This window comes from Phaseolus vulgaris, chromosome 7 (genome assembly GCF_051622355.1).
Source record: "Phaseolus vulgaris cultivar YP4 chromosome 7, ASM5162235v1, whole genome shotgun sequence".
Taxonomy (NCBI): domain Eukaryota; kingdom Viridiplantae; phylum Streptophyta; class Magnoliopsida; order Fabales; family Fabaceae; genus Phaseolus; species Phaseolus vulgaris.
In genome coordinates this window covers 58380508-58405193 of record NC_143504.1, presented here as the reverse complement: position 1 = coordinate 58405193, position 24686 = coordinate 58380508, and the positions used below count along the sequence as shown (strand labels likewise).

The 24686-nt window shown below is 26.5% G+C and overlaps 1 protein-coding gene across 5 annotated transcripts; it reads right to left on the bottom strand.

The window, feature by feature from the left end:
* Positions 1–19803: 19803 nt before the first annotated feature.
* On the bottom strand, positions 19804–23550 carry LOC137830729 (L10-interacting MYB domain-containing protein). Of its 5 annotated transcripts, none has more exons than XM_068638226.2 (6): positions 23465–23550; positions 22653–22775; positions 22435–22574; positions 22220–22352; positions 20655–21025; positions 19804–20561 (listed from the first exon to the last, which is right to left on the bottom strand). In XM_068638226.2, the coding sequence occupies exons 2-6, from the start codon at positions 22765–22767 to the stop codon at positions 19971–19973; spliced, it is 1350 nt and encodes a 449-aa protein (XP_068494327.1). In that variant the 5' UTR covers positions 22768–22775; positions 23465–23550; the 3' UTR covers positions 19804–19970. The 5 variants fall into 5 exon arrangements, with proteins under 5 accessions (XP_068494327.1, XP_068494328.1, XP_068494324.1 ...); XM_068638227.2 differs by lacking the exon at positions 23465–23550 and adding an exon at positions 23060–23363; XM_068638223.2 differs by having other exon boundaries at positions 22435–22775.
* Positions 23551–24686: the final 1136 nt, after the last annotated feature.

Here is a 24686-nt window from a genome sequence, read left to right as displayed (position 1 = left end):
TTTTAGTAATAGCTTATAACATCTCTAAACTGTTTTCAGTCATTATTTTTTCACTAAAAAATATTCTTATTTATCATTTATTTTTTATTTACTGATAAAAATAATAGATTATTCTCCTAAATTACTTCATCCAACCACATTTTTTAATTTGCTTATACTATAATATTTTTCTACATAATCTATCACTACATCCATTATTAAAAAAAATTATTGAATAAAAATCAATTCTAAAATTTAAATAATTAGTAGTTAAAACATTAATAACTAATTATATATTAATTTAAAAATTATTTAAAAGTAATAAAAATTAATTTAAAAAATTAAAAAATATTTTAAACTTTAAAATATCTATAATTTACTCACTATAACAACTAATTATATTTTATTTTTAAAATTAAATTAAATTTTTATTGAAAAATCCATTTATTATTATAAGATTACAAGATCTGAAGTGTTGTGTGAAGTGACTTTGACACATCGTTAATAACAAAGTTAAATTTGTTTTTTATAACACTCATTTTGACAAAGAGTGATTAAGCCATTGCAGTGCAAAAGTAACACATCTCTTGGGGAAGTGAATGACTTATTGGTTATTTATTTAACTTACAATCTAAGTTAAATTGGGTATTATATATATTAAATAAAATGATACAATTAAATTTATTTATTTTATAAAAGGATATTTAGTAAAAATGAGTACAAAAATCCGTTGACCTAACTCACCTTATTGCTTTTAATGAAAAACTTTAGTTATTTATGTAAAAAAAATCTTAAATAATGAAAATTAAGCATAAAATTTTTAATGTTTAGTTGTATAGTTTATTTTTCATTCTAAATATATATATATATATATATATATGTGTGCGCGTTTTTTTTTATCACATAAAATACATGTTTAAATTAATGAGGATAATTTTTTTTTTTGCATTTAGAATACAATGCCGTAAGATCAAATTATTTTGAAAAATATCATTTTTTAGTTTTATTCTTTATTTTTCTTGAAATTTAACATAAGTTATTCATTATAACCATTGAATTAAAAAATATAAAATATCTCTTTTAAAGTTATTTTATTCGTCTTCTAAAATATAATATCACCAATATTGTTATGAGACTAATTAAATCACTTACAATAATATTTTGTAGCACCCTTAATTTTAATTTTATAGTAATAATTATTTTATCATAAGTATGTTAAAGGAAAAAGGATAAATTTATTTTATACTCCTAAGATGAAAATTTTAATATCTAATAATTTTCTGAAAAAAAAAATTGGTAAATAGTAAATAGTAAACATTTAATCTGTTAAATAAAAAAAGGAGATTTTTTTAAAGCGAAAATTACCAGAAAGGAAAAGATTAATGTATTAATAAACTCATTCCCAAGTCATTATTGGTAATTCTAGTTCTCTTCTCTTCCCCTTTCACTTCCTTCAAATTGTACTTTTATTTGTTTAATATATTCTTATTATTATTTTAGTAATATACAAATCAATTTTATTTATGTAACACAAATACGGATACGGACGCTGACACTGACACGATATGGATACGGATACAGAGATATGTATAATTCCTAAAATGTAAGATACGGGGACAAGGATCTATATATTATATAATTTTGAATTATATAAATTGAAAATAAATATTTATGTGTAAAAGTATGTTCTAGATTCTTTTGGAAGTAGGAAGATATTTTTCATGATTGGTTCAAAAGAATTTGTTCTTATTTTTATAATCATAATAAAATTTTATACAATAAATTTGAGTTTTTAGAAAGTTATTGTATTTATACCTTTTAAAATTGTATTAGAACCGTGCTAGAATTTTTAAAAATCCAACAAATATTTTTTTGAATGGAACACTTCACCGATAAGTATTCTACGAGTGTCAACGCGGATACGTGTGTCCGACACGGATACGCCATTTAAAAAGAAGTATCCGAGCCTCATAAAATTTTATTGATTTAAATGTTAAAAGTTTGAATTATAATATTTTGATCTATTTACTTCCAATACATAAGTAAATGATAAAGAGGAATTTTTTTAATAAATATTACAAAATAAGTTTTGAAAAAAATTAAATTCATAAAACTATTATTATTTTACTCAAACTAGTGGGCAATATTATTTTCTTTATAAACCAGTTTAATAATATTATAATTATTTAAAAAACGCGAATAACATTTTATTGGTCTAATTATTTTTCAACCTCATATTCCGTAATTTAAAATAATCTTTTAGTTAAAAAAATCAACATTCATAAAAAATAATGAAATGAGTAATAATTTATGGCATTCAGCATGGCCACAAAAAACCTAAAAAATAATACATTTTGCTCACAAAAAAGTACTTTCTACTGAGATATAGTTTCAATATTTATATTTTTGAATAAAAAATTCTCGAACTTAGAAATTCAAACAAATATTATCATCGATAAATATTTTTAATTTTTTTAAAACAGTTATTTTTAAGTTTAAATTTACCATGATTTTATTAAATAATAAGAATATATATATATATATGTGAAAATTAAATTGGAAAATAGAAATTTTAAAATAACATTGACGCGTTATTTTATGAAAATAAAATGTGACCTAAGTATGATTGATAGTAACTAATAAAGAAAGAAGAAAGGGAAAGGTTTGAAAGTAACGCGTGCGAAGAAAGCGCGTGTATGTGGGACCCACACAAATTAAGAAAAGTGCCTAAAACCACAACCAAACACACATCAAATTTTTTTAAAAAGAACCTAATTCTAACAAATTGCTGTTCTCGGACTTTTTTTAATGACAGTGATGTTTAATTTTTTTTATTCAATTTAATACTATTATTTAAGATAATATGCAATATTATTTAATACTTTTTTATTTTAAAATGTTTTACATATATTATACGTTTAATAGTACAAATCACCATCACAAATATGAATTAATATTTGTTTTAAGTACTAATTTTAACTTCAATTTTTTCATATATACTAGAGAATACAATATAGTAGTTACTATGCATGTGTTTTTATATTTTTTAAGAATTTTAAAAATAATTTAAGACGTCGTCAAATGCTATAATTAAAAGGTTGTTAAAAAGTTAATTTAATAAAATATTTAAAATTAATTTTGTAGTTAATATAAGAGATATTGAAATTAAAAGTTGAATGTGTACTGATAGGGTAAAACCGAGAGGTTCATGTCGAGAACTACATAGCATAACAATTAAGATGATTAAGTTAAAACCGAGAGGTTTTGACCGAAAGTAATAAAGACAAGAATAAAACAAATGTAAAAGCTGCAAAAGCCCAATTAGATAAAAACTTACAAGAGGGGTGCACAAATAATAAGAAAGGTGCAGAAAGAAAGCCCAAGAGTAAAGGGAAAGCCCATTAAAGAAACTCTATAAATAGGAGTTCAGAGATAGAAAGAGGTAAGAGTGATTTTATCTGATGAATGTTAAACCTTTTCTGACTTTGGCATCGGAGCGACTTGCAGGTAACCCCCACCTGTTGTGAGGACCAGCCGAGAGCACCAGCCGAGAGGACCAGCCGAGAGCACCAGCCGAAAGCACCAGCCGAAAGCACCAGCCGAGAGTACCAGCCGAGAGGAGAAGCCGAGAGCACCATCAAGGAGAGAAGTACCCGGCCCAAGACAGTATTCAGCCCAAGATTGAAGGATTAGTCTTGATTAACCCGTTTCAAGTGTTCTTGGTCCTTGTTGTAAGAACAGAATGTAACCGTTGGAAAAAAATAGAAATATTTAAAGAGAATGTATTTTAAAAGATTATGTATATCGAACAGAAAAACCTATTATATATTACTGTAGATTGTAATATTTATAAATATTAATGATGCTATAGATTAATATTAATCTTACAATTTCAAACATATTTCTTTTACTATATAAGAATATATAATTTCATAAAGAAAAAGTAATTTTCTTACTGACAATCATACATTTCTTATTTTATAACAATATCTTAAAAAAATAAAAAAATACAAACTTAATATATTTAAAAAATAAAAAAAATACAATTTCTTAATTTATATTTAATTTGATTACTTTTTATTTATTAAATATATTTTAACGTATTTATGAATTTGATAATTTATAAAAAAAATAGAATATAAGATAAAACTTTAAAGGGGAAAAATGAATATTTGAACATATAAATTACGAAACAATTATTTTTTTAAAAACGTTATTAAATTATTTCAAACTTTACCCCTAAAAAACTTACTAATCAAATTATCAAATTTTACTCAATGCATAAAAGTTTTCCTTCCTCAAAATCTAATCTCATTTCCTATAAACCCTTCAAATTCTACCAAGTTTTTGTTTCTAATTTATAAAATTTAAAATAATTTTATTATCTATTTCCATCATAAATCTCATATATGTTTATATAAAAAAAGAATACTCAAAGAAGTTTAGTTTGAACTAAAAAAAAAAAAAAAAAAAAAAAGTGGCACCTGAGTTATATTATAGGACTTGACCAAAATGCACGATACGACCTGAAAACAATAATGCAACATCAGTGTGCAAGACAATTACATTCTCTTAAGGATTGTTTGTTATTCATATGTTAAAGATTAATAAGATTTTGCATCTCTATAAAATTAAACCACATGCTCCATCAAACATTCTTTACTCCTGTTCTAGATATAAAATTTAAACGACAACAAATAAAAATTAATATATTTTATAATATTTATATATATAAATAAGTTTACATCTCAGTTTATAAATGAGTAATCTTAAAATTTATTTATTAATAAAATTAATTAATAGAAAAACTCTTAAATAAGCTTCTTACATATGATTTTTTTTATCAGTAAATAATAAATAAAATAAAATAAGACACTTCAAAGTATTTCAACCCTTATATATAAAAACTTATATCAAACTTCTTAACACTCAATCAGTTATGAATCCAATAAACACTCCAACACATCAACTAGATTGACATAGATAAGACAATAGGCATAAACACAACAAAATACAATTATATTAATCCTCTAAAGGAATTACATTCTCACAAAAGAAGACAATTCCAACAACTAAACAGATTCTTTGCCAACAAGAGACAGAGGTAAGTCAAACACCAAAGAGTTATAAACATAAAGCCGCGAGATAATACAGAGTCAAAAAAACCTATACTGAAACACACCACAACTTTTCTTTTAACCAGAACATCAATTTCTCAAATATTTCATACAATATAAAAGTTCAAAACATCAATCCGAATAAGAAAAATTTCTCAATCTTTCTTTTAAATCAACTTAAGACCAAATCTTTCTTTGTAAAGTAAAATGTTGGTATACTAATTCACAGCTATTTTATAAAAAAAATTTCCAGAAACAATATTTTATGTTTTGGACCATTATGAGGTGCTGCTTTGTAAAGAAAGGAAGGAACAGCTGGCCATGGCCGATAAAGCTGAGTGTCATGGCCTCAGGTAATATCCATTGAAAAGGGTCTTTTATTATGTTACTGTAAACTTTTCCAGAAAAAACTATAGAAAATTGATAAACTTGTTAAAACAAAGTGGTCATTAGTAGGGAAAGAAATGAAGATATTTTTTATGGAAGACACTGTTTTGTTGGGTAATGGTTATGGTGCTAATATGTGTTTGGAGTGGCATGAGGTAGGAATTTTGAAAGGTTGAAATTTGGGTGGAAAAGCTTTAGGTTTTGTTCATTTGTTAAATGATGTTGTTTGTTTATTTGGAAGCATGGATTTTATTTTGGAGTAGTTTATTTGTCTTGTAGGTTGTGTTTGGGCACCTCTGGCATGCATGTGTGTTGATGACACCAACACCACCAACTCTTTTTTCTATATTTTTTTTATATTGTGTTTGTGGGTATGAATGTGTGTAGTGTTAGCTGTCATCAACCATTCTTAAATATTGTCCCACCCAACATTTCTTTCAAATTTTCTCCCCCTAGTTTAGTCTAGTACCTTCAAACAAACAACTATTTTGGTTTCACTATGAAAGGTTAATTAGGGATTTTTCAAAATTATTTTTAATCAATTTGTTGGTTCTAGTAAGTGAGATTTGGAGACGCAGGAACAATATAATTTTTAAAGGAGAACTGATAGATGTTTCAGAAATGTTTACTCTCATTTGATTAAAGGTTTGATCTTGGTCTCTTTTAAAGTATCATCAGCTTGTTTTTCTTATTTCGTTTGATGTCTTTATCCTTTGGTTTGTATGAATTTGATTTAGTGTTGTTTTTTAGTGTTGACTTTTTCCTTGTATGATAGGTTGTTAGTTGACATTGGTAAAAGTCTTTGTTTTTTTTATTTCTTTCTTAGAGGAAGATTCTAAAGGTTCTTTTGTTTTGTATAAGAGTTGAACCATATTTGAAGTAGTTCACATTTATTTAAAAGACGTTTAAACTTCTATACAAATAAAACTTAAGAACAAAATGATCTAATATGCATAATATATTTTACCTTTAATAAGATATTTTCACAATATGATCCAACAACCCAAATCTATTTAAATTTTTGAATGAGATTTTTTTATTAAATAAATTGTTTACAGTATAAGTCACTGAAAGAAAGAAGTGGAAGATATTTGTTTTCCATATCTATGTAAATGAAACCATGTTTATAAAAAAAATAGTTTTTTTATCAATAATAAAAAATTAAATTACTTGAAATTTTTGATAAATATTCAAACCCAAACCCTTATAAATAAAACAGTGCGTCGTATTTTTCATAGATCAAAAACCAAAAGAACGAACTCTTGAATTTTTTTTTTACTCCTAATCCAACAAAAGAAGGTGAATCTAAAAAGAAAAACTATATAACCATTAATATTACAGAAAAAGTAATTTACCTTCTTTAGAATTCCATGCAATTCTTACTAAAAAATGTTGCTCTCTTAAATTTATTTTTTTTCACTTTGAAGGGGTTAACTTCTAGTCTTAGAAAAAGACAAGAATTTAAAAAATGGAAGAGGTAATATTTTATTTTAAATTAAAAGGGTTGTTGTGTTGATGAAACATAGTAATAGAAATTATGATATCAAATTTATACAAATTAGCAAAAGCACGTAAAGGTGAAATAATATAAAAATTTTAGACAACAAAATTAATTATAAAAAAAGTGGTCGTACCATTATATATATTATGTTAAAGTGACCAATTCATATAACATGTGTTATTAAAAATAAAAATAAAATAAAAAAACTTCATTCTTTTAATTCTATTGAAAGTCCCACTCAAGGTTTTATTATAGTTTATTAGTGTGTTTGGTTTTGCTTGGATAATAACGTCATTTCTGATTAAGACTTTCAGATATTTACGTGAAAAAAAGGCAATGTGCATTCTATAAAACTTTACGTGTATGACCACACCACTAATTTATATTAACAAGGACTATATTCAATAATTTCATTTCTTTAATTAAAGTTTAAAATTATTAGAGTTTGTTTTGAAATAAAAAGACAACAACAAATTATTGAAAAATACCTTAATTAACTAGGAATAAAATTGCAATGTTATGATGATTTAAAAAATTGTGAACATAAATTTATTTGAAAAGAGTAGAATGGTGGAATAGTTAAATGAGATTGGCATGCTTTTGGAAAAGTATTTAATTCCCTTTGAAGATAGTTTTCATTGATGCCTTTCATGAATGTAAAGCTGGTGAAAAGGTGGTGATGGAATGAATCATGTATGTTAGGATTGTTGCCTTGACCAAAGAATGGAACATATTCTTTGCATTGCTTCTAAAACTATTATTACACCATCTATTGCTAACACAAACAAAAAATTAAATAAAACAAATAAATAATATATATATATGCTAATTTTCCATCTTGGTGGTCTACACATATAAAAAAGTAGTTCTTTAAGTTCAACTTTTAATACCCTAATTTTAGTCAAATATTTGTAGTGGAATTTGTACAATATTAATGATTTTGAACTTTTGTGAATATTTTTTTTTTATGTTAAGCATCTTTAGGACAATATATCTCATTTTGCTTATATAGGTATTTTTGAAATTTTAATTAAAAGGTGGGATTGGGAATTATCATTGATGAAGCTAGCTCGTTTTGTTACGCTTTGGGACGTGTAGTGTAGTCTTTTTGTATATGTACTGTCTTTATGTATATAAGAAGGTAGTCTTTTTTGTAAATGGTGGTTCACTCACCAATCCTTTACTTTTTCTATATAAGGATTGAGATATCACTAAAATAATTATTTTTATTATATTAATGGTTTTGAATTATAGATTAATACGATTTATATCTAATCATTTAAAGAATTAAATATGTTTAAATCTCTACAAAATGGTAAAAATAAAAATAGTGATTTCAAGTTTTTGAAGGATTCAAAATCGTACAATGATGTTTTGTGAAATCAAATCAAAATTAGAATACTTTGATTTTACACTATTAAGAAAATAATAATTTTATATTTTAGAGGAATGAACAAAAAATGAAAATTTATAAACCTAAATCCAAAACAACTCATTCTATATAACTGAAATATATTTAAATTTAATTTAAATAATAGAAAAAAACAACAATGAATTAAAATTTTAAAAGGATAAGCTCGAGGAGAGAAAAATATATTTATCATCTCTTGACCAATTCATATTCAAAAGGAAATAACAAAGAGAGAAAGGAACAGAGGAATACATTTAGTGACAATGTTAAAGGAAAAATATATATTTTGTAAAGTTGAAAAAGAAAAGAAATATTTTTGTAAGATCACGTCGTAACCATAGTTTTTTATTTATTCATTTATTTGGTCGGTCGAAAACTAAGTGAATAAAGCATAAGCTAAATTTATATACTCGTGACATTTAAAAAAAAGTTGCATGATTTCATCACAAAGAAAGAAAATAATCATGTTGGTGCAAAATTTCTAATATATAATATTTCAAACGGTCTAATTTGACCTAGGGTAATGTACCTTATATGTGAATGCCTTGTTTCATTATTTTAATGTCAAATGATTGGTTTACTAAGATTATGCTTAAACTTAACGTAATTATTTTTAAAAAAATAATTTATTAAACAAGTAAATAAGATAAAAAAAACATAAAACTATTTATTTTTAAAATAAATTGTAAAAAAAACATGTAAAATACATAATAAATGATGATTGAATTGTGTATTCAATTTTTTCAAAATATCATCGTTCAATAAAAACATTGTTAAGAGATTATTTTTATAATATCTATATTGGATGAAATACAGTGAAACAAAACTTCACATATGCACTTTCAAAAGTATTGTAAATTTTGTTTAAAAAGGACTCTCCAATTTTGGTTATTTAATAATGTATAATTCAAATATGTATTTTTTTGGAAAAAAATAATATGCAATTTAAAGAATTGAAAATAAAAAAATTTTATGATTTATATTTAGATATTTATTTAAGATGTGAATATTTGATAAATCTTTATATAGTACAAGGAAAAAAAAAAATTCTAATGAGTATGGATATATAAAGTAAATGTCTAAAACTTACAAGAAATTGGAAGTCCTAATTTATATAATTTTACGACAAATTATTAGTTGTTTGACATAAAACTTGATCTTTCTGTCGGGCTAATATAGAGTTTAATGCTCTTAAGTTTTTAATTTCCTGAATATTATTTAGTGAGAATATTGTTCGTCCAACTGTCAAGGTTCTTGGATTTTTTAATTTCTAAATTTTGTCCAATGAGTATATGGCTCGTCACAAAAATTATGAAATAAAAATTAATTTTAAAAATCAAAATTAATTAGTTACTGTATTGAGTAAATTAAAGAATATTTTATAAACTAAAAAAATTATTGATATTTAAAATAATTTCAATTATTAATAAAAATTTATAAAGTAGTTTTTAAATTGGTATCTAACTATTAACTACTAAGGTTTTATAAACTAATTACTTATATTATAAACTAGTATCTATTAGCCTTTAAAAAACTAATTTAGAATCTAAAATATTAGTAACTAAAACTTTGGTAGCTAATTTAGATATCAATTTAGAAACTATTTTATAAATTTTATTAATAATAGAAACTACTTTAGATATCAATAATTTTTTAGTATCTAAAATAGTATTTAATTTAATTAATATAGTGACTAATTATTTTATCTCTAAATATAAATATTTAGTGATTTTCTTATAGTGAGACTTGTATCTTTACTCAAGTAAACTTACACTTAGTTCAAAACAAAAGATATTTTAAATCATTTAACCAAAAATCAGAACCAATTATATTTTAATCAACAAAAATTTTAATTTTCTAGATTAATTCAATTTAACACAACATTATTATATATTCATATAAAATAAAATTATTACTATTATTATTTTTATAATTATTATAATTATAATTATATATTAATATTGTGAAATTTGTTTCCAGAAAATCTTGTCAATAAATAGTATTAACGTCCAATTATCGATAAATATTAATTCACGTTCAATTATTAATAAATTTTACTAATTATAAAAAATATAATATTTTTTTTTTAATTTTTATACAAAATTTGTTAATAATTATCGACAAACCAAAACTTCGTCTGTAAAGGTATTCTGTAAAAGTATTGATAAAATTTATCAATGATTAAAAACTACTGAGAAAAACTAATCCAATAATTTTTCGTGAGTAAATCAATAATTTTTTTTAGTAATTATATCTTAATTTTTACTAAAACTAATTTTTTTCCTGCTCTTATTTTTACAAAAAGTTTATATTGTTTTTTTACTGAAATTAAAATCTTAAAAATGATTTCTTTATATCTTAAGCAAGTTCAAGTAAATTATACGTACTAAAAAAATAAGTTAAATATGATAAAAATGTTTGTTTTTCTGTCCTGCTAACGTCGATAATTGTTTTATAGTAAGCATAGTTAAATAATTATTTAAATAAGAGTAAATTGTGTTGGTGCATAGAATTTAAAGTCTTTAAAAAAATGTAACCCTATAACATTTTGAAAACTCATTAAAGATAAAAAAAAATGAAAAACTAGATATGAACCCTAATAGAGATTGAAAACAAAGGTTACATAAAAGAAGGAAGAGGAAGGTTGAAGGTCCCAAGAAAAGTACAAAATTGAAGGGCAGCCAGAAAACAGAAAGAGGAAACGTCATTATTAGTCCAAGAGGGCAATCCAATTCTCCAAATCAATATTCTATTCTTCCAAACCATGACAACCTAATTCCACATAATATATTTAACCCTAAACCTAAAACAACAATTTTTATATATATATATAATATGAAATAGAAACCAATTTTTAGAGATCAAAATAATTAGTTACAATAGGAACTAAAATAGAGACTATTTTAGAAATTAAAAAAAAATTAATTTCTAAATTAGTTTTTATTATTTTCTATTATTCTTAAATAGTTTCTAAATTTGGTAGCAAAATTTTGGTTGCTAATTAGATACCAATTTAGAAACTATTTAACAATAATAGAAACTAATTTAGAAACCAAATTTCTTTTTAGTTTTTAGAATGATCTCTAATTTAGTTACTATTGCAACTAATTATTTTGGTTTCTAAAAATTGGTTTCTATTTTATGATTTTCTTGTAGGGATATATATATATATAATTTTTTTTTAATTTTTTTTTCATAATATTACTATTTTCATAAAATTGGAGGAATATGTGTCGTGTAAATATTATGTATATTTTTGTTTTTGTGTGTGTCTGTGATTTGTTAAGGTGTTGTACTTTCTGTATATGGGATTAATAAGAAGATCTTAAACTGTTGAAGGTTAATGTTTGGTGAGTTATTTATGTTCATATGTATTTTTGAATTTGTTTTGATGATATATCCTGACTGTCATTTTGGACGGACTTGTGTGACCGTTTTTTAGGATAAAAATTTGTTGGTAATTTTTAGAAGTCTGTAATAAACTATGGAGTGAAGTCTTATATTTTTTTTTTCTGTAGGTTAGGTCACCCCTTAAATTATTCATATTTATTTATTATTCTGGTTGATAAAAAAAATTATTCTCATTGCTCCAACAATTTTTTTATTCATAATAAAATTAAATTCAAGATTTTTTAATAAATAAAATATCCTTACAACACATGAGTGTAATACTAGATACTTTGGATTAGAATAATTTTGTATTGTGTTTTTTTAATAGTTTCCTTATACACCTTCCTAATTGTATTTTATGAATTAAAGATTAGATAAAATGTGGATGAATTTAATATATTGAAAAGCCTTAAAAAGGAAGATTTAGAAGAATAAAAAGTTGAATGGTGTAGAACATATCCAACCTAAACTTGGGATATTTTAAAAAATGCTTAGAAATTCCCTCAATGCATTGTGTCCATGCAATTTTTTTTGGTCGGTTTGGTTCACTGTTCAACTTACAGAAGTGCATCAGCATATTCATAAAAAAAATTGAAGTGTCAAACTAAAACAGAAAGATAGATTCAAAAGCTTTAGAAGATGTTCTACCCAAAACTATGCACTGTGTCAATCATTGTATATATACCAATATATATGCAAATAATTCAGAATAATTTTTTTTTTAATAAACTCAATTAATTGTTGGAGATCCCACATCGACTAAAGATTAGAACCTTTCAATTTCAACTTCATGGTTTTATAGGATTAAGTTACCCTTAAAGTTCATTTTGTAATATTAATATTCTAAATCAGAATATAAGATTATATATCTTTGCTTTTATTTAAGTTAAGAAAAATAATAAACAATGACAATCTAATTCTATACTACTAATTAATGAAGTTGGGTTCACATTCAAAAAATTTAGATCTATAAAGTACGTGAATTCTATAATTTTGATTCATGAAACAAGAAATATTTATAAGAAGAAAAAAAAGACATATTTAGATACACAGTTTCTGTAATTATCCCTGAAAAAGAAAGACGTGTTAGTTTGCATGATTGACATTTGTAGAGAAAGCACCATCCATTGAAAACACTACCAATTTTAACTGAGACACAACGCAAGAATGAGATAACAAGTAACATAATCACAGGAAATTTTAGGGTTTTTTTTTTCAATTCCAATAGAATAGAAATTAATCTCTTTCTTAGAACGATAGTTTTACTGATTTAACAAGTCTTTACACTTATCAGATTGAGATTTTTTTGGTGACATATAGGATGTTCCTACAAGTTGTAGGAAAGGTTAAAGACTGCAATAACTCTTATACCATGTAGCATAGACACGCACACAAAAAAAAAATACGTATAATTTAAAAATATACAGAGTATATGAATCTATATATTATATAATTATGAATTATATATATAAATCGACAATAAAATTTATGTGCACAAGTATATTTTCGTTTTTTTTAGCAGGAAGATGTTTCTGATGGCTGGTTCAAAAAGATTTGTTCCTTATTTTTATCACCATAATAAAATTTTATACAATAAATTTGAGTTTAAAAAAAAATAATGTATTTATCATTTTCAAAATTATATTAGAATTGTACTAGAATTGTCAGAAATTCAATATATATTTTTTAAATTGAACACTTCACCACCAATACGTGTCCAACAAGTATAGTACGAGTGTCGTGTCCGATACTGTATCGACACAAACATTCCATTTAAGAAACATGTCCGAGTCTTAAATTATATAGGTATAAAGGGAATTTAAAGGTGGTGAATAATATTAGTGCGCACACTATTATGGTATTATTGAGAAAGTGATGAGAGCTAGCAAATACCACAAAACAGAACTGAAGAAGAAGACTCTGATTTGAATTGATTGGCAGCAAGTTGGAATGAATGTAGAGTTAAGATCGATGATGAGTGATGGGTGTATCCAAAATTCTTGTGGCTGTTATGGGCCACTCAATGACCTATTTTTCACTTTTCACGCATTCCCTACACTTTTCATTTCATGCCTTTGGTTTTCAACATCTTGTTACGTGTAATCGAATCAATCACAGGACCTATATATGCTTTCCTTCTCTAAGGGATTTATATCATTAGTGTTATTATATGTGGAATTAAAAAGGGGTAAGATAAATGCACAAATTTTTTGAAGAGGGTGGAGTTTTTGGACCATCAAATGCAGACATAATCATAGTTGGGTAGTGGGGTGGAAGATGGAAGGCCCTTTGAGAGGGCCACACTCTCCACTTTGGTTCTCATCCACTGCTGTTTGTGAAGGAATCCCAGAAATTATGCCTCCCCAATGCCTTTCATTTTCCCATTATAGTCACAAGAATGTTACTTATAATTTTGTTCAAATAGCTAGGTTGCCAACTTTTTCACTGTCATTTGTAAAGGGGAGATAACATTTGTTTTTTGCAAAACATAGACAAGAAGGTATAATGGCCATGTATTTTGTCTCTGGTGCCACTGTGGCCCTATGGAAATTCTTTTTGTATATATGATATTTTGTTTTATCAGCAAGAAACAATATATACATATAAACTATTTCAGAGGTGATTCAACCCATATATGAAAAAATCTGAGACAACCATACAACAAAATACCTTTCAGACAACTACTCAAAACGAACCCTGTCAAAACAACAACCGCATACAAGCTAAAGCAAAAAGAGACAGATCAGAGGATCAAAACACCAATCAGAACAAGAGAAATAAGCAAAGGGGACTTTAGGAGTAATCCAAGACCAAACTTTTAATTGAACTAAAGAATTTTTTTTAGAATAATCTAACATTTCATATTTAAAAATAATCTTGTTCCTATAACTCCAAATCTCACTAATCACCGCAATCCAAATACTTTTCATCCTTAAGATAACCAACTCAGGAGCATTACACAACTTGAACTAAAAAAAGAGAGAATATGAGACAATTATGCTCATGTCAAATATATATCACAGAAAACAGAATTTTCTTTCTGAATATTTGATCTGATTATACAATCAAATTCTCTTTCTGAGTATTTAAACATGTAAACACACGTTTAACCTGATTTTCGATCTCATTATTATTGAAAAAACAGTTGAAAGTTACAATGTGTAGGCTATAAGTTACACATGTTAGATTTTGGAAGACACAGATGTTGAAAAGCATACTTAATGAGACTGTTGATTCGTGATTTGAAATTGAAATTATCGGTTAAACTAAGTTAAGTTCATAGTTGATAGACACATGTTAAGAGAGTTGGAGAAAGTGTGTTGGAGGAATTGGCAGTGGCAGAAGGAGAAGGGATTAGGTAAGTAACTAACTATACACGTGAAAGAAGGAGCTTTTTTGTGGAAGAAAATGTGATAAAGGTGAGTGATTTGAAAAAGAAGGGTAGGAGAATATGGATCACAGGCTTTCTACATCCACAGGGACATGTCATAATTGGCTATGGAGAACTTAAATAATGCATTTCATCAAGTGGCAGACCAGTTCTATAATAGGGGCTAGTGATCTCAAACCATGAAAACACATATCAAGGGTGTTGCATGTACATCAACCAAGTGACCAACACAGTATCTTCAACTCTAAGACTCTTCTGCTCTTCTTCTCTCAATTTCAAAATGCATGTGTTGAAACTCAATTTGAGAGAGAGTTTTATCATTCCACCTTACTACTATACTCTCTTAGTGCTAAAAAAAGTTGTGATTTGATGTCACCAAAATCTTAACCAAAAAATTCAAAGTTATACATTTTTTTTATCATTAAATTAAACAGATCCACTTAAGAGGTGGTTTAGCCCTTATACAAAGTAAGAGAGATAAATAGAACTTTTCCACATACACAACAAAAATCCAAATGAAATCTCCTACTACATACCCTAACATTACCAACTAAAAAGAAACAAAAAGACCAAGAACCGACCTCACCACCCTTATAATAACATTAAATCGAATGCATACATACCAGAAGTTTTAAGTACCAGTCAAAAAATGAGAAATTCATTGACAGTCCCTTTGAAGAGATCCAAGAGTAAACCTTAACCTGTGTCAGGAAAAAAACTTCAGTATGGTCAACCACTTTTCCTTTAAATAAATAAATAAACAGTTATTCCTGTGTGTCCAAATCTCGCTAACCAATGCGATCCAAACATTATATCAGATAATACATTGCTTAAAACTTCCTCAATAAATTTTAATTTTTGTTTTGGTGTAGCACAATACTAAGATGGTAGGGAAAGATATTCAAAATGTGTATTCATTTCAATGTTTTCATGGGTAGGAGGATTTGAAATTACAGAAGACACAATGTTAATAGTGTCTAAATATTTGGTCTTTAGATGACTCAATCTGTTTATTAGCCAACAGTAATTGTCTCATATACTGCACCAATGATTGTTCCATCTTTCAGTAAATTGGAAAATAGCACATCTCATGATGGAGGGAGTTAATTAACTTTCCCTAGTGTAGGATAAGTAAATCAAATAAGATAATTTGAGCTACAATTTGACTTAATTATGAGAAGTGGAGAAGGTGATTAAAGGTTGACCTCATTAGTAGCTGATGATGGAGATGTTGAGAGTGTGTGATTCAGATATTTTGGAGTGCTGTTGACCAAAGTTGAGGATGTGCAGCAGCAATCTGTGGTGGGAAGAGACAATAATATATCATAATAACATGAATGTTTTATGGCATGCCTATATAGTTGACTAAATGGTTGACTTGCATGGAAAAAGTATTTAAATATGTGTTTATGTGGATCTAGAAAAAAGAGAAACATATAATGAAAGGGTATGGAGTATGGTAGGTTTTAATTTTGTTTGAATGTGGAGTGATTGAAGTAGGACCTTGTGATAGAGGGGCGGTGCTAAAACACAATTCCACAAAGGTGTGATCATAACCCTAGAGATACAAGCTACTAACTAGGGTGCAAACATGGAAAATAATAAGTAAAATAAAAATACCAGTTCACATGATTGCAAGTGGTCAACAATTTATATATTAGAAAATTTGTGTTTAATCTTTCTCTTCTATAGAAACATGTTGAGTTAGCCATAGTTACTTTTGTGACCTAATTATAAGGGAAAAGAGACAAAATAAAATTTAGTAAGAAAATAATTTTTGAGAATGTTTTAATTTCTGACATTATTGTATCTAATGAGGATATTGTAGCTATTTTTGTTGTTGTAAAAAAAACCAAAAATTGTGTTGTTTATGTTGTTGTTGGAAAAAAAACACACACTTGTTTCTAATGTAGTTTTTCTGTTGTTGTTATTACGAGACAAAAATTAAATAAGTCTGTTGTTTTTAATACAAATTTTTGTGTTGTTGTTGGGATGAAGGGATCTACTATTGATCAAGATGCTTATGTTGAAGTTGTTGTTGGCCAAGTGGAGGCTGATCTCTTGTAGGTCAAAAGTTAAAGAAATCTACTAAAGATTTATCTGTTGTTGATAACTTTGTTGTTGCAGTTGATGATATAAAGGTTGAGTCATAATCTAAGGTTGATATTATTGTTGATATACCCTCGTTGGAGAGTGTTCATGAATTAGATTGTTCGCTGCAAGAAAATGTCTCATTTCCTATTGATAAATCGTGACCTCTTGAAGAATTCTTTCAACTAAAATCCGCATCTAATGCAACACCTCATAAATTTGTTATTGCCAAAGAGGTTACTTCTAAAATTGTTTATGATGATTTAACTTTTTTAAATGGTTTTGAATCTCTTTTGGGTGATTATCAAGAGGCTCATGAGTTATATCCGATCATCTTGATAATGAATATAGTTGAATCTACCTCAAGTGGTATTTGCTTAAAAGAAGCCAATTTGATCACTAAATGAAAAGATGGATAAAGATGAATAATTAAATGAAGAAGAACATGTACAAACCTCCATACGTCTTCCTAAAGTTGGAGTAAAAGTTAATAAAAAAACTTACAAAGCACGTCAACTTAAGTAATGATGTGTGATTATCATCGAGTTTTATTATGGATGTGATATATGCAAATGGGGGTCAACATGATTAGATTATTAGTATTCAATCATTCTTCTTTGTTGTCTATGGGAGTTTTTCTTTAGAGAAGATTCTTTTATTTTCCTTCTTGTTTTTATTTCGTTTTTCCTTTTTTTTTGTTTAAACCTTCATTGTAGTTGCTTAGGTTCATCTTGAGAGTTTTTTTGTTTTTCTTTGCATGGATTTTGTCTAGTCTCTCATGTTGGTTTTTTTTTTTTTTTTATGTTATTTTTCATGTGATGACACGTGTTGCCTAACATGAGTTTTATAAACAAATATTTATATTTAATATTTAATAACTTATATAAAAATATTATTTAATATATATATATATATATATATATATACATTATTAACTTTCAAATATTAATGTCGGTCAAATTCTAATGTTATTAGAGTCTATCTAACCTAATAAAGTTAAAAAATATAAAATTATTGATAGAATCACTTAGTTGTTAAAAAATATAAAATTTATTATTATTGATTTAAAAAATTTAAAATAATTTAATTGTGTCCACTCTAACTTGATACTAACTATTTTTAACTCTTTTAATAAAAAAATAATGTTAGTATCATATTAGCATAACCTTAACTTACACTAATAAAATTTGTTTAATATTAGACATTAATAGAATCTTCTTATTCAACTTTAAGATAACAACACTATTTTTTTTAACTTTTTTAATAAGTAAAAATGTTTATAATCAATAATAATAAATACTCTGATTAGAACAATAATAAATTTAAGATTTTTCCTTTTTTAATTAAAGAGATAGGTAAAATAAAGAAAGATATTATATATCACAATTTTATCTTAAAAAACATCTCAATAAATTAAATAAGGAAATTATATATAAATTATGTGGAATTATATAAGTTTACCCTATCATTTGCCATTATTCTTTCTATTCGAACATCATAGTTATATATTTAGATGTGAGTGTTTTGTATTTTGACTTTAATTATCATTCTTTTGACCGATATTATGTAAACAACTGGAGGAAATTGATTAGCACCTAAAATGGTCAAACCGACCTAATTATATATATATATATATATATATATATATATATATATATATATATATATATATATATATATATATATATATATATATGATAGTGGACTTTCACTTCATTTTTAAGAAAACAGTGTTTATTATTACTTTTCAACACTCTCCACTATGGATGTGGTGTTGCTGTGAAAGAGAGAAAAAAATTACACTTAACCTAATTTAATTTGGTCCACTGGCTAAGTTTGACATTAGCTTTATGTTATCTGCTTTTGCTTTCTTTCTTTAGGTTCGTTTTCAAGTTATATATTTTATCATTTACCTAAGGTGTGTTTTGAACAAATCTTTCAACTATACTTTTACAAAAGAAAAAATAATAATAAATGAACTGCTTTATAAATTAAGATAAGTTTATATTTTGAACTATATCTAGAAAATTTTCTTCCTTGTGTATCTTTTATTACATTTAATAATTGTTTTGCATATAAAATAAAAAAAATTATATGACCGACAATTGGATATTATAAAATAAGAATTGCGTTGTATTTGGGTGAGGCTTTCGCTTCATGCACCCATGATTACTAATTACACCTTATATTAACATCAAAAAGACTAAAATACCCTCTCTTGTTGTATTACTTTATGTAAAATTTCTTCTGGGAAATATTGTTCCATAAAACATCTTCTAGAAAGTTTGTTTTGAAAAAAATTTCATATGTTCTGACAATCTGATTTTATAAAGATTTTTTTATATATAATTTTGTTTCAAAAAACATTTCATATATTCTGAAAATCTTATTTCATAAAGATTTTGTTTTAAAACATTTCATGTGTTCTGAAAATTGTGTTCTAGAAATCTTGTTTTGAAAAATTTATTGTAAAATATTTTCAGAAAAGTAGTCTAGATAAAAGATATTTTTAAAAACTATGGAGTGCAGTTACTAATTATGTAGTTTAACCTCTTGAGATATTAATATTGAGAAAGAAAAACCAAGAATAATTCTTCTAGTTTGAAATATTTTCAGGGTGCATGTGAACACATGAAGTTATGGCTTGCTTTGCATGCTGTCTAACAAAACTTACAAAAGCTGATGAACCAGTCCAAGGTTCAATTATTGTGACCGAAGCTTTCTCAATAACCATTTCTTTCTCAAAGGAGCAGCAAGTGCCAGAAACAACCTTGCTCTTCTCTCATCTTCCAAAAAATCACATGCGTCTAATATTAAATCATCATCCAGGTCTGGTATAGCCTGAAGCACACTGATAACATTATCTACAGAAAAATTATCATCCTTTGCTTTGGTTAGTGATGTAACTGCAACAGCCATGTGCCCTCTTGCCTTCTTAGATTCATTCAAGGTTGCTGGCATCTTAGGTTGATGCCTTTTTAGGTGACCAGAAACATTTTTCCCAACATGTTGTAATGCTTCATTATCTGCATTGGTAAGGGTCTGAGTTTCTCTGAAAGACTTCTTTTCACCACCAATATGCAAGGCTTCTTTATCTGCATCACCTAAATGTGATGCTCCTTTATCTTCATTACAAAGTGGCTGAGCATCTGGGACAGAGTTATTACCCCCTGAAGATCCCTTCGGAAGATTTGACTTGAAACCTGCAGTAACTTCTTCATTGCGACATACTATACACATGCCAGAATAAAAAGGCATGCTTCTAATTTTATAGAGCCGGAAGCTGTGATTTACCTGCAATCATGAATTGGTGATGTGATGGTAATAGGAAATAAAAGAGTGTCAAAAAGAAAAATGAAAATGACCAAGAGAGAGGAAATCTCATACCCTGATACATTTTTGCCAAGCTTGGTCATCAGCCACAACCTTGTGCTGCGTCTTATCCCAACTAAAGCCTTCTTTGCGAAGGAGGACGTTTATAGAGCAGTAATGCCTTCTTAGGACACTGAAACGGTTTCTCAAGACAACCTTACCACAACGACATCCAAATCTTTTGTTAAATGATTCTGTCATATGTACCCATGTTTGTCTCCTGAAGGTACGGTCAATCTTGTTCCCTTTACGCAGTTGGTCCACCATAAGTTCTACAAAAAATTGGTCCATTATTGGAGACCAGTCTATTTTACCTTGACTAAAAGCAGTGGGAGTTTGATTATCCACTCCTTTACTGGTGATAGTCTTCTCATCCAATTCTTTTTCTGAGAGAAAAATTATAGTAGTTCAAAATTGAGGACAATACAACGTAAATCAATACATTTGGTAAAGAAATTTCAAGTTTCCGTTAAGACCCTAGACGGTTTAACCCCATAAGCCCCACTAGATGGTATAGTATTAGTAGACCATGTATGAGTTGAGTTTTAATGATAACAAATACTCGAAATGTCTTATTATCTATTTGAATGTGAACAAATTATTTGCACATTCTAACATGTGTTTTTTGACAGATGAAGGATACAAGTAAATATAAAGTCTTGCAAGAGACAGTCTAGTAGACCACGAGTTCTTAGCTTGAAGATAACTTATAAACAATTTGTAACAATCAAATGATTTTAAGATAAACATCAAGTGTTTGAAACTTTATTCTCAACGTCTATAATAACCTTGTCTGAAAATTTTATTACCAACGGTCTATAATCAGCTACTTGAGGAAACAAGCAAATTTAAGTGTTTATGATTAATTGTTATATATGCATATCTTGTTCAAATTGTTTCACAAACAGAACAGAGAAAAAAGTGTTTTGAAGATTCAAATAAGAACTTTCTTTATCAAGCTTCTAAGCCAAGAAAGATGAAGATTCTCATTGAAGATCAACAAAGATCAAATGTTAGCTAAATCAAAATTGCAACGGTCATCTTCTAAGCTTATATAAAGAGTTGAAGATGAAGAACACACACCTACTATATACAATTCTTTCTATCTTATAGTGTTCTTTGTTGGTGAGCAATATCTTTTGAAATTTTTCACATTGTGAAGTATACACTGTGAGCTTGAATTATGTTCTCTCTGAGAGTGTTAATTTCTTTTGAGAGTTTTTAATCCTAGAGGAGATTAAAAAGGTATAACTAGGAGTGGTTTGTACTCGTGAGAACCAAAAATGAATTGTCTACTTGCTTGTAACTAGGAGTGGTTGATGTACTCGTTTGTAATCAATTGATTGTTAGTAGAATCTCTTATGCAATCTACTTAAGAGAGAACTAGATATAGTCCGTGAGTTTGGGTGAACCGGTATAAAATCTAGTGTGTTGTTTGTTCTAGTTGTTCACTAGACGATCTAGTCTAGTTTTCTGCGAGAAGAGTCTAGACTCTATTCAACCCTTCCTTTTTAGATTCAGTTGTTCCAACCCAACAGTTTCAACCATACAAGAATATGTAATGATGAGGGCATTTGTACCTTCATATTCAAAATCTACATCAAAACATGAAAGGCTGTATCTGCCATCAGCAACTGTGTGGCCAAAAATTATGCGTAGATCATTATAATTCGGAATTAACCTTGTCTTGAAAGGTTGAGCATCAGGGTGGAGCTGCAAGTAGAAAAGCACAGTCATAACTGCAATGTAACAGTTAATCAATAATGCTTTTGAAACATTTTATGACAATTGGTACCTTAATACATGCATCCCATGCTTTATCATCGGCTATTATCATGTTTTGTGCCTCATCCCACTGGAATCCCTTTTGACTAACTATCATTTTTATCTCATTGTACTGCTTCCTGAATCTTTTGAAACGATTCTTCAACACTTCTACATCATATTTGAAACCAAACTTGGTGTTAAATTGTTCAATCATGTCTAGCCAGGCGTGTCTTCTAAAAGCTTTACCAGTTTTATTCCCTTTGTGAACATGGCACAGCAAAAGCTCATGAAAATATTGGTCTTGAGATGGAGTCCAGTTAGCCCTCAACTTGTCCAAACTAAGAGAAGAATCATCCCCCATTAAATTACCTGTAACTCAAATGTATCAGTATCTAAGACGCATATATCTAGTTCATTCCCCTAATCTTAGGAAACTCTAACCAACGTAAATACATAACAATATCATCAGAATAAATACACAAACTGACAGTACAAAAGTTCTTTTGCAGTGTTATCCAGCCTCAATATATATATACATTAAGTTGGTTGATGATTATAATAAATGTCTTAGTTACACAAACGAATGATCACTAACTGGTTTCTACCGATAGTGTATGTCTACTAAACCCATATATATCAAAATCTACCCTCACCCTAGCTCAACCTGGTCTTTTTGCCAGCAGTGCCATGCTCCAGAATAATTTTTTCAACATTTTCTATATCCGTAACAGAGGTATATGCTTAATACAAATGCCAAACAAGCCATACAGAAAATTTAACTTCACAAATATCTAATATGAAAAATCCTAACATGGTCTTGCCCTAGCAACATTACTCAACCCTAATTCCTTCCTTTCATGATAAATTTATGCCTAACACTAAAAGGTTGAATTTCAGCAGCCAAACAAGAGACAGCACCAAACGGCCATACAACAAACCATCATTTTCGATGTCTCTAATAATTTTCCCAAAGGGGACACTGACGAATGGAACATGATTAAACCCTAATTCTGTGTTTGGAAAGTGAGAAGGAGAAAAGAGAAGAAATTGGGACTTACCAAAAGCAAAAGAGAAAAAGCAGCGAACCAAACTAATGTTTCAGAAATGAGAAAGAAATTAAATTTTTGTAATTGTTTGTATAAATGTTGACCTTCACTCTAATATCACTCATAAACGTATATTAATTTATCCTTAAACCAAAATACTAATTCGTGATTTTATTAATTAATTTCTTTTTAATTTTTTCAAACTCTTAACAACGTGTGATGAATTAGATGTATTAAATCAACTGTTCAACTTAATTTAATTTTAATTTTGATAAATTAAATATGAGAAACATCACCATCTCTTATTAATTTATGGCTGTAATATTCAATGTTATAACTAATATTTGTAATAGATTAATAACTGTCTTAATTATTGGAAAAAATCACATTTTTATGCAAATAAGCTTCTAACTTATAATTTATTCATAAAGAATTTTCTATATAAATTATAATTCATAGCATTTTAAAATAAGTTATATTTATGTAATTAATTTCATAGAATTTTCTAATTAAATTTGTTTCATACTACAAAATTATGTAACTGTCCTAGCAATTTTAAAGATAGAAAATTTAATAAACATGTGATAATTATATTTATATAATTAATGTTTTCTATAAATTGATCGAAGTTATTATTCTTTTTATCATGTTTTATTTACTGTGTTTAAATTAAAATACTTTACTTCATGATATTGATTTTTTTATATATTGTTAAATGATTATTTTTTACGTCAATACACATATCAATGTATTATGAATAATGTGATAAAAATTGATATTTATATATTTTAAAACACATACACTAAAGCAATTTTTATTTATATAAATTTGATTGTGAATAATTATAATATATATATAATTTATAATCTATGTCAAATAAATTTACTGTGAGTTTTAAAAATACATTAGTCGTTTTTTCTTTAAAATAATATTATTTCAAAATTTAATTTATTTATTATAAGTCTAAAATATAATTAATACATTCAAAAATATTTATTTACTATGGACTTTAATAATATAACTTTAAATTAAAATATCTATTTTATGAATTACAATTACATAAAAATAAGCATTTATCTTTTGTAATGAACATGATAAAATACATTTTAAAATCAAGAGTACATTAATAAATAAAAATACACATTTAATCAAACTAAAGGACACCAATACTTATCATTAATAATAGCATGGGAATAATCTGGATAAATATATTATTAATGTTTTTTAAATCTCT

Excerpts from the sequence above, each read along its gene's own strand:
- LOC137830729 (XM_068638223.2), bottom strand. The coding sequence starts at position 22,767 with ATGGGGGATGATTCTTCTCTTAGTTTGGACAAGTTGAGGGCTAACTGG. Across the intron at positions 22,353-22,434 it reads CATGGGATGCATGTATTAAG|CTCCACCCTGATGCTCAACC; the intron begins GTACCAATTGTC and ends TTCTACTTGCAG. Across the intron at positions 21,026-22,219 it reads TGTAGATTTTGAATATGAAG|AAAAAGAATTGGATGAGAAG; the intron begins GTACAAATGCCC and ends TTTTTCTCTCAG.